Source organism: Patagioenas fasciata, chromosome 19 (genome assembly GCF_037038585.1).
Source record: "Patagioenas fasciata isolate bPatFas1 chromosome 19, bPatFas1.hap1, whole genome shotgun sequence".
Lineage (NCBI taxonomy): Eukaryota > Metazoa > Chordata > Aves > Columbiformes > Columbidae > Patagioenas > Patagioenas fasciata.
In genome coordinates this window covers 13,502,264-13,513,034 of record NC_092538.1, presented here as the reverse complement: position 1 = coordinate 13,513,034, position 10,771 = coordinate 13,502,264, and the positions used below count along the sequence as shown (strand labels likewise).

The 10,771-nt window shown below is 55.3% G+C and overlaps 1 protein-coding gene across 1 annotated transcript; it reads right to left on the bottom strand.

Annotated features, from left to right (window-relative positions):
* Positions 1 to 1,149: 1,149 nt before the first annotated feature.
* On the bottom strand, positions 1,150 to 6,741 carry LOC139829412 (coiled-coil domain-containing protein 81-like). Its single transcript, XM_071816901.1, has 5 exons — positions 5,932 to 6,741; positions 3,699 to 4,122; positions 2,967 to 3,028; positions 2,311 to 2,467; positions 1,150 to 1,448 (listed from the first exon to the last, which is right to left on the bottom strand). Exons 2-5 carry the CDS (start codon positions 3,760 to 3,762, stop codon positions 1,150 to 1,152), a joined length of 582 nt encoding a protein of 193 aa, XP_071673002.1. The 5' UTR covers positions 3,763 to 4,122; positions 5,932 to 6,741.
* Between the last annotated feature and the right edge of the window lie 4,030 nt (positions 6,742 to 10,771).

Here is a 10,771-nt window from a genome sequence, read left to right as displayed (position 1 = left end):
GTGCTGAAACGGGGGGTTCCATGGGAGATACTCGTGCTGTCCAGGAGCCATTCTGGGGAGGGGAATCATTTATCTCAAGGGAATCCGGCTCTGGGGTTTCTGCATTGGTCCCGTGCACACAGATTTGCTGCTGGGGCAGGTTCACACCACAGGCCATCACCTTTTCCCTTCACACATCCTTTCAGGTCTATCAGCGCTGGCATTTTCGGCACGGTCTCAAGTTGGTACCTGGAAGAGCAAGAAGGTACCAGGCTGAAGAAAGGACACCACATTGTTTCCCAAGGCAGCCCAACCCGGAGGGCTGCAGTAGAAACTCCAGTGCCGGGAGGGCTAGGTGAGACCCCGTCAGCCTGTGCCCACTTTTTTCCATCCTTCCCGTGAGAATGGCCGTCCTCCCACAAAACCCCCTTGCTGCTTCTGGGGAAATGATCCTGCTCACAGTGCACATGGAGAGCAGAATATTATCTAGTGCTCTGATTTTCTAACACCCTTTCGAATTCTGATCTTGCCCTCCAAGTTCCTTGTAGAGCCTTGCAGATTAACGTTTCCGGACCTAAGAGCAGTCTCTCCCACAGAGGAAAGAAAAGGAGCAGGAGAAACGTAGTGGGAAATGTTGCCTAAATGCGTCTCTAGCTCCACAGTAGGACAGATGCATAAGCCGTGCCACTGTCCCACGTTCCTCCAAGTGAAGTCAAACATACCATGGCAGGACGATAACACGTCCAGAGGAGGTCTGGGAAGCAGCGGTGTCATGGCGTGAGATGACTGAGTCCCTCATCTCCGGCATCTGCAACGAGGACAGAGACGGATGACGGGAGGAGCGGACACTGGGAAGGGCCGGCTGCTCGCTCCGCCTCAGCCCAGCGCCAGCAAAGAGCCAGAGCCGCCCAAGGGCTCTGGGCTCAGCAAGCCTTGCTCTGCCTGTGCCTCTGCTCCCGGCCCCCAGAGTGGGGCACGCAGCGCTCCGCGCCATCAACGCCGGCCTTTTCTCGCAAAGTGCAGCTCCTCTGGGGGTGGCTCTTGCAAAGCCAGGCCATTGCACGCCAGGGAGGTGCTCTGCAGAGAGCCTGCTGTGCTCTAGAGCTCCAGGAGCCCAGGTGACTGAACAAGGCATGGTCGGCCAGGGGAAAGCAGCCCCCAGAAAGCATTTCAGAAGCAGCAGGAGTGGGGCTGGGAAAGTGAAAATCCTACCTCGAGAAGAGCTTGCAGCATCTTGCCAGTGCCATTCAGCCTTTCCAAAAAGTGTAAGTAAAATCTCTTTTTTATCTCTTTTCCCTCGGCAATCAGCATGCCCACGTCCCTCCAGATGATGGCAACGTTCTTCCTGTTCTCTAGGCAGGCATGGAAAAGGTGCGTGGTCCTTTCCATGTAGAGCTGCACGGTGCCCTCAGAGACAGCGTTCTCTGAGGCTATCTCAGCATACGGCAGTTGTTCGAAATCTTGATGGCCTGAAAGACAAGAGAAGAGGAACACATGAGCTTGCAGACCTGCTGGGCAGGCTACAATCAAAGGTCTGCAGCCTCCAGGCCCTCGGGCAACACTTTGGTACTGGGCTGTCTGGCTGGGCCAGCGCCTCTGAGGAGACGCTCGGCTTGTCCTTTCCTCTTAAAGTGGACAGTGAGGTGCGGAGCAGACAGCTGTGGTTTCTCTGATACAGAAAGGGAAACAAAGAGTCTTAGGCACTTGGTGGGAAGAAGAGTGACTGCGGGACAAAGTGGGGAGATAGGCACCAGGTCCCAGGGCAAGCTGGAGGGTGCCAGCCCACACTCGGTGCTGTCTTTGTCTTTAGAGAGAAACGCACCCCAAACACAGCCCCAAGCTCTGGGTGCTCCCCAGGGTCCCACAACAGCTGCCCCAAAGGCAGTAGTGACTAGAAGGCGCAGGTGTCGCCGTCACTGGCTTTTGGAAGGAACCATCTTACCCCCCTGGGTTTCCCCTGCTTTTCCCCCGTGCAAGGAGGCTGAGGGAGCTGGGAAGAGCCCCGGCATTTGCCTGGAGGAGGTCTAGTGCAGCGGAAAGGGGGAGCAAGAGTTGAAGCATCACGGAACCAGAAGACACCACACCAAGGAAGCTGTGAGGGAACCTGTTGTTGAAGCAGGACAAAGAGAGTGCGCTCTTAGCTGTATTGTCCGCTGGTGATTCTTTAAAACAAACAGCTAGGCAGGGTCCTTTCACAGCCGGCTGGTTTTGTCGAGTGAAGCTCTTGGCAGGACCGCGGTGGGTGGCTGGTACTCCCCTCAGTCACCTCTGGGGAGCAGAGCACCCCTCCCCACCCTGCTCAAGGGCCAGCGCCGCTTTCACGCTGCTTACCAGGGAAGTCTTTGCAACCATAGCGGAGCTCATGGTCCTGCACAACAGCCTTTTCAGGTCGAAACACGGGTCTCTCCACGATCACCAGATCCTGCTCGCTGAGGGCTACTCGCTTTCTGACAACCGCAAAAGTCCCGATTCCGGGAATGCGGACAGCCTGGAACAGAGGAGATGGCGGATGGGAAGAAGTCTTGGAGGGGCAGACGGGTGACTTGTCAGAGGAGGCTGATGGCGTTTAGTGCCCTGCCCTGGCCTGAGGCACAAAGGAGCAAGATGGGCTCCTTGGGAGAACACAAACAGGGGCTGCGCTTTTCCCTCTCACCCCCCTTCAGCTACGAAGAACCAAATAGGTGAGGGAAAGCTGACAAACACCCTCTGGCTCAATCAGATAGAAGGCAGGGGGTTCCCACGCTTGGAATAAATCCAGATGTGTCCCAGGCTTCCAGGTTTTCACATGCAACTCTGACGGGGGGACCTTCTTGTACATCTGAATGGACAGAGAAGGTGTCCATGTCACTGTGTGCATTGCAGTGTCGTGCTGGGGCGTTGCTCCCGCTTTCAACGCAGGGGAAGAACAGCTGCACCCCATGGCAAAGGGCTGTCAGGACTTGATCAGCGTTCATCAGGGTGTGAGGGGAGAAGGAGGTAAGGCCCACCTGGTGGAGAGCCAGCTGCAGGCTGAGGTGATACGATGTGCTGGCCCAAATCTTAGCGAACTCTGGAAAAACAAGGGAAAGACCTGTCATGCTCTGAGGCAGCAAGCTCAAGACCATTCGGCCCACTCCTGTCCAAGGAGCGATGCATCTTTCACTCAGGCATTTCAGGTGGTCTCTCTCCAGCCCGGCAAGAACCAAAGGACACCTCATGCTGCCTCCAAGGGGCTCCTTTCCTTGCAGGTGCAGCTCTCCAGGGTGTGACCCACTCCCACGGGAAGCCGGCAGTGCTTTGCCATGCCCGCGGGGGCACGGGGCTGTGCTCCACGCGGCTCTCGGAGGCTCAGGGCAGGCCCTGGTGTCTCCCCAGCAGGGGCCAGTTTTGCCGGGTCACATCTCTGAACACACAGAGCCCACGTGGCCCACGAGCACCTTCAGCTCTTCCATTCAGACATGAGCTCAGCGTGGGCAATGCCCAGCGCCAGGCAAGGGCAGCCCTTTGGGGTCAGGGGTTTCTGCCTGGGCTGCCCCAGGAAGGCAGGGGCCACGTCAGGAAGGGAACCAGGAGCCCTGGCTGCCACATCAGCCCCTCAGCCCTTTGGGATGGTCAAGCAGGTCCCTCCTTGCAGTCACCACTCCTGAGCAACCACCCCCCACAGTCCTTGGGTTTCCATCCTGATTTCAGAGATGTCCTTGACCCAGACACACATGTGAAATTGGGCCTGAAGGCCTTACCATAACGCTCGAGCTTCTCAATAGTTGGGCTCAGGTGAGGCTGCAAGAAGAGCTGTCTTGCCATCTTAGTTCCACTGCTGCTTCAAGTCAACAACTGCAGCAAGTGGCTGGACAATGGCTTTACTGCTTCTCCTTGTCCTCCTCCTTCTCCTCCTCCTCCTTCTCCTCCTCCTCCTCCTCCTTCTTTTTCTCTTCTCCTCCTCCTCCTCCTTCTCCTTCTCCTCCTCCTCCTCCTTCTCCTTCTCCTTCTCCTCCTCCTCCTCCTTCTCCTTCTCCACCTTTCACACTCCTTGGTGCTGTCGTGCTCCCTCTCTCCGCCTTCTCCTCCTCACTGCAGAGCAGCTACTCCAGAGCAGAGCGGTGGCGAGAGCAGCTCTCAGCACTTGGAGTCGACTCGGCCTCACCGGGGTGAGTGGGGCAGATGCTGGTCACGACAGGGAAAGGGGGACTGTCACCACTGTGACGTCTGGCTGTCCCACTGTGACCTCGGACCGTGTCACAGAGGGGCTGCACACACCTGCCCCCCAGGCCCTGCCAGGGGCTCTGCAGTGGGCAGGGGTTTCTGGGAGCTGCCCCCACCCCACTGTCTCCCGAGCGGGAGGGGTTTCCCCAGGCCGCCCCTGCCATGTCCCCACATGGGGACACCGGGCTGCAAGCGCCGATGGGCTTTCTTCTACCCTTCCCCGCTTCTTCCTGCCTCTCTCACCCAACGTGTCTGCAGCGGGGAGCGCGGCTGCCCTGCCACAGTAGGGGCGTGCAGAGAAGACGTGAAGCTTCTAGACCGCCCACAGTCAGATCTGACACGGATATAAACGGGGTCCCGTTGAATGGCCGTTTGTGGTCTTCTCGGAGCTGCGGGTCTGTCTGCCTGAAGCCTCCCCTTAGGCAGGATCGCCACCTAAAGTAGCCTCCCGGGATTGGGTCAGCCTCGTCGCCTCGCTGGGGTGAGCGATAACTTACTAGGTAGAACTGAGCTATTTCCTCACCAGATCAGCGAGTGTATTAAATAATTCCTCGCCGCTTGGGCGGGTGTTTTCCTCATTATAAACCCGTGGATTTTCTTGAATAATTCCTTGCCAGATTCAGGCAAGCGTATATCCGTAATATAATTTCTCACTAAACACGTGGGTGTATTTTTCCTGGGGTTAGAGACTGTAATAGACTTAACGATATATTTGTTAATCAAACTGGCCTAAATGGATATGTTATCAGTGGCTGTGAAACCTGAGCATATAATATTAGTACATGCTGCCATTAAACAATGCAACCTGTATGTAGTCTTTGTAGAAAAAAACCTGTTCCACAGATATGTCTAAAAGCCTAATTTAGCATACCCTGCAGAACATTCGGGAAGAGGGTGACAGAGAGAAGGGCTCAGGGTCATTAGGAGACGGGAGTGCCGAGGCGCCAGTGAGCCGCTGGGTGCCCGCGGCCAGTGTGGGGGATGTTTGGAGGCTTCAGGGGCACCCCACAACCGGTGTGGGGGTGCAGAGAAGCTTCTAGAATGCCTAGAGTCAGGTCTGATCAGCCTATAAAAAACGGGACTCTCGTCGAGACTCCGCCCATTGTCGCGGGTCTCTCGGAGCACGGGCGAGATGCTGCCGCCGAGAGCCCTCCTCCCCGGGATGGAGACTCCGCTTGCCTTGCCGCCACGGGTGTGAGTAAAACGGCTCGCAGGATTGCGAGTATATTTATACTTTCCGTGCACATTTGCACCTGTAACTTCCCGTGCTTAATATAAGCATGTATAAAATTATTTGCTCGCATAATCGCGAGTGTATTTATACTTTCCGTGCACATATGCACGAGTAACCTTCTGTGCACATTTGCACACGTATAAAATTATTTCCTCGCATAATCGCGAGTGTATTTTCCTCCCGTGCTTCCATATAAGCACGTGTAGTATTCCGTGCACATTTGCACGTGTAAGTAAATTAACCCTCGCAGGATTGCGAGTGTATTATAAATTTACCCTCGCGGAATCGCGAGCGTACACTTTCCGTACTCACTACGAGTACCTATATCCCTTTAAGAATAATCCCGCACCGTGTTCAGGCAAGCGTGTACTCCTCTGGGCCTCAGGGGCGGTTCCGGCATTGTTTTGGGTGAAGCCACGTGCATGCACACTGTGGACCTCCTGTTGTACTAGTTGCTGCCCCTTCATAATTTTCCTCAACTGATACCCGAACCTATATTTAAGTCACTTTTGGAGGGCTAAAACCCTGTTTCTCACCGGTTTAATAAAAGTTGTTTTGGACCCTCTTGTCCCTTAAACTAATCTCGGGGTGCATTCCGTGACACGCTGGCTGTCTTCTTGCTTTGGATCAGCAGCTGCCCCTCCCTCTTGATGTCTTCCCGGGTGGGGACGTGCTCGTCATCTTCGTCATCAGATTTAGAGGATTCTGGAGGAGGGAACAGAGAGAAACGGGCCGGGGAGGGTCTGCAGGGCCACTTCTGCTGTGCCCATGTCACCAGGGAGAGCCAGCACGCTTTGGAGGGCTGGTGACATCACAGGGAGCTTTCCTGCCAAGCCCTGGCTCTTCCTGCCCAGCATCCCAGGCTGACCTGCAGGGCCTGGCAGTGCCGCTGCTGTGGCCCATCCCCAGCTGCTGGGGCTTCCCAGAAAGGTCTGGAGCCACGCGGTGCTGGACGCAGCTCCAGCTTCATTCAAAACAGGTGGCAAGCTCAGAAACTCAGTGGCTCCTCCAAGAGCATCCAATAGGAAGAGGCCACAGACAGACCCCAGCACTGGTTGTTCTTCACAACCAGGTGATTTCGAAGACAAGGCTCTCCCTCCTTGCCCCACAGCATCTTTTCTTGTTCCTTCTGTGGTTCGATGCTCACCACCCCGCCAGCTGCCTTCATGCTCCCACATCCCCACCTAAAAGCACCACCCATGCTCAAAGCCTTGGAGACAGCCCCAAGGTCTGGAGAGAACTCATGGGCTGGGCTCTGCTGGGACAGGGAGAGACAGGCGAGGATGGTCACAAATCCCAACAGGCAGGGGCAGGGACAGTCGCCGTGGGACACGTCCCCGCTAAGCTCTCCTACCGTCATCGCTGCTGTCTCTCTCCTCAAAGGAAACCACCACGTTCTGAGGATCACTCGACATTTTTTTCTCCAGAAAATCCCTGGCCTTCACAAAAATCTGTGAAAGACACCCTGGGTTAATTGCTGAAGGGGAGGTGGGTGTTACAACCCAAGAGGTGCCCTTGATGTCCCCCTGGGGGACACTTGGGACGGGCCATCAGGAGGAGCCTGCTGCGGGTCCCCGAAGACCCCAGCAGGGATGGACATCCCACGTATCTCGTTGCTCTTATCCAGGATCTTGCACTCAGGGGGCAGGTGGGCCGCCCGCTGTGCCAGGTACTGCAGCTTCTGGCCCAGGTACTGGAGCTTCTCCTCCACCCCCCGGGACAGGAGAGAGTCATCCTGGAGACGGAGAGAACCACCTTGGTGGGCAAAATGAGCCACCTGGGGTGACGGTGGCTGCGCCAAGTGTCACCGCGCTGCGTCACTGCGCCACCCAGCGCTGGGTGAATACCTGGCCAGGCACGGTGATGCCGTGCAGATGGAAGAGGAGGCGGTCGATTCTGTTTTCAAATTCAAGGAGAAGCTCCTCGTTCTTCAGCAGCTGGGCTCGCGACCGGTCTCGCCGGGCCTCTTCGGACTGCAGTTTTGCCCTCAGCTCCTCCTCCAGCATCCTGCAGCCAAGCACAGTCACATCCATACAACTGCACAGGGGTGCAGAGACACCACAAATCCGTTGCAAAAGCTGCCCAAGTTGCAACCCACCACACCCCCTGCCCTGAGTAGGGACATTGTCACCAGCTCAGGTTGCTCAGAGCCCCGTCCAGCCTGGCCTGGGATGTCTCCAGGGACGGGGCATCCACCACCTCTCTGGCCAACCTGGGCCAGGCTCTCACCACCCTAAGCGTAACAAGCGATAAGACAAACAGAAATGGCCTCAAGTTGCGCCGGGGGAAGTTGAGGTTGGATCTGGGGAACAATTTCTTCCCCAAACGGCTGTCAGGCATTGGAACAGGCTGCCCAGGGCAGTGGTGGGGTCACCATCCCTGGAGGGTTGGACAGACGGAGATGAGGTTCTCAGGGACGTGGGTTAGTGCCAGGGCTGGGTTAACGGTTGGACTCAATGATCTTGAGGGTCTTTCCCAACCAAAATGAGTCTGTGATTCTATGACACGGCTGTCCCAAGGGACATACAGGGATGGTGACTCCACCACTGCCATGGGCAGCCTGTTCCAATGCCCGACAGCCCTTTTCAGGAAGAAATTGTCCCCTATATCCCACCTAAAACCTCCCCTGGTGCCAGTTGTTTCAGGCTCTTGGTCTGGTCTTTGCACTCTGGCCAACAGAGAAGCCACAAAACGTGTTGAAGACTTCTCTCTGACAAAGCTGGACTCCATTTTTCCATCTCAGTTTTTGGAGAATCCGGTCTGTGGCCTGTTTGCCAGATGCAAGGGAACACTGAGATGCTTTAGCTGCCTTGAAAGGAGGGGAAGAGCAACGACACGCAGCAACACAGGAATTTCAGGTCTCCTGAAACTGTTAAGTTGTGAGCAGAAGATAAAGGCCAACTGCTTTATCATGAGCATTCCCTGAATGTGTTCAGACACCGCATCCCAACTCCTCACCATGTCTGCGAGGCGAGGAGAAGACGTCACCCCACCAGCGAGCTCCTGCCCGGGAGACAACACTGGGTGCAATCGGACTGACTGCCGCTGTCTTAGCCTGGCCCGGGAGAGGCGGCCGTGGAAATGGATGTGACAAGTGGCAAAAAGGTACAGGAGCGAGTGGGAAGACACCAGAGGCAATGCCTGGGTTTCTAGAGTAAGAAAACACCAAAATACAACCAACCAGGAAGGCAGCAGCAGGGTCAGGAGCATCCCTCTGCCAAAGTGACCCCTGGGCCACACAGGACAGCCCTGCCTGGGACAGCCTGCCTGCACTGGGCAGGGGAGCTGCATGGGGCACAGTAGGGCACTGTCCCCACCCCATGGGGGCCATGGGGCAGTAGAGCCCATGTCGGGGCGTCCCCATGATGGAGGTCATAAAATCATTGAATTATTTTGGCTGGAAGAGACCCTCAAGATCATGGAATCCAACCATAACCCACCCCTAGCACTAACCCATGTCCCTGAGAACCTCATCTCTGCATCTGTCCAACCCCTCCAATGATGGTGACGCCACCAGTGCGCAGGGGAGCACACACATTCCCAAACACTGGAAAAAGAAAGGTTGCACGGTGCCCTCCAATATAGGAAAATTAATAATGTAAGGAATAAATTAAGAAATGCAGGGGAGGGAAAGGGCTGATGCCATTGGGGTTTCATTAGGTGGCAGGTGGGGGGGGGTGACACAGCCCAGGGAAGGAAAGGAGAGATTTCCTCTTCTGCCCTGAGAGACCCTTATTCCTTCCACAACAACCACTGCCAAAGGCTTGACAGGAGCTCCAGCGCAGTTGTCTGCAGCCGCTGCCGGTGAGAAACCTAAAATAGGACACGGGAGAATTTGCACGGGAGCGTTCACCACGCGGAAATATCTCTGCCCTGGGAGGGCTGACATTGAGTGCGTTGGAGGTTTGTTTTTGTTTTCAAGGATGTGATCAAAATCACATGAAATGACACACAACGAAGGATAGGCACAGGCTGGGACTGACACCGGAGCCTCAGCACCGGGTTTTATCACTCATGGAGAAAGGGAACCAGGCTAAATCAGCCAGCTGGAGGCCAAAACAAGCAGCTCCTTTGGCTGTTCTGGGACGGGAGATGCAGGCAGGGCCACCAGTGTGGGGTCTGTCCTGGAGCTGCAAGGGTGGGATGTGGGAGGAGGCAGCCAGAGCTGCTTCCACACAAGGAGGCACAAACATCTGCCATTTCCATGTTGGTTTTAGGAGGGTTAATATAAGTGTGGGTCAAAACTCACCATCACATCGCCTGGGTTGGCATTGCCAGCCACAGGTTGGGTTTTAGCATCGTTCTAAAATGCTGGAGGGCCTGAGGCAGCACTGGTGACAGAGGGACAGACCCCCTGGGGTCCATGTCTGTCTTGCGCTGGGGACCCCAGAGCTGGACTCAGTTCTCTGGGGGGCCCCAGGAGAGCAGAGCAGAGGGGGAAGCATCCCCTCCCTCCACCTGCTGGTGATGTGGCCCAGGACACACTTGGCTTTCTGGGCTGCAAGAGCACACTGCCAGCTTATGGCCCTTTTGTTACCCACCAGCCCTTCTCCACAGGGTTGCTGCCCATCCGTCTGACCCTCCCTCCCTCCCCCAGTCTGTGCTGGTACTGGGTATTGCCCTGACCCAGGTGCAGGACCTCGCACTTGGCCTGGATGAATTTCACAAGATTCACATGGACCCCCCAGCCTGTCCAGGTCCCTCTGGATGTCACCCCTTCCCTCCAGTGCATCGACTGCACCACTCAGCTTGGTGGAAAACCAAAAGTGAAGTGTCTTGGGTGATGCAGACATCAGAGAAAGGCATCTGGCTTTAGCTCTCTGCCAAGCACAGCTGGGGAAACCCTTTGAAATGCTTCAGCCACTTTAGCAGAGAAAAATAACACTCCCACACAGTTGCCAGGCTTTATCGCTTACAATTTCTAACTGTTGGTGGAAATCTTCATTCTCAATCACTTTAATCAGCACCTTGAGCTTCTCTTTCAGTTTCTTCCCCTCCCTTGCTGGAAGAATAAATCGCAGCCTCATGTGAGCACGTTTGATTTGCATGGTCTCCTTTAACTGTCTGATCACTTCCAGTGCCTACAAAGGTGTTAAAAACAAAGAGCATTTACACACCTGCTTGAAAACCATCACACAGACCAAAACCTCAAATCCTTCGCATCAGCTTCTGACACTTTTGTCAGCGCTGCAGGGAGTTTGCTCGAACGCTGCTTTGGTAGATTAACAAGGAAAGGCAGAGTTCTTGTTATTCGTGATCCCTCCAACACTTAAAAAACCCGTCTGAAATCTTAAATAGCACTTATACTGCAAACCAACATGTGGCTCAGATGCAAGGCCCAATCTATTACCTCAATCAAACTAAAGGACAAAACTT

What these genes read in the sequence shown, in the direction of transcription:
- LOC139829412 (XM_071816901.1), bottom strand. Translation starts at nt 3,762, where the DNA reads ATGGCAAGACAGCTCTTCTTGCAGCCTCACCTGAGCCCAACTATTGAG. An exon ending in TGAGAAGCTCGAGCGTTATG is followed by an intron (nt 3,029 to 3,698) that starts GTAAGGCCTTCA and finishes TTGTTTTTCCAG; the next exon opens with AGTTCGCTAAGATTTGGGCC. An exon ending in TGCAGCTGGCTCTCCACCAG is followed by an intron (nt 2,468 to 2,966) that starts GTGGGCCTTACC and finishes CCTCTGTTCCAG; the next exon opens with GCTGTCCGCATTCCCGGAAT.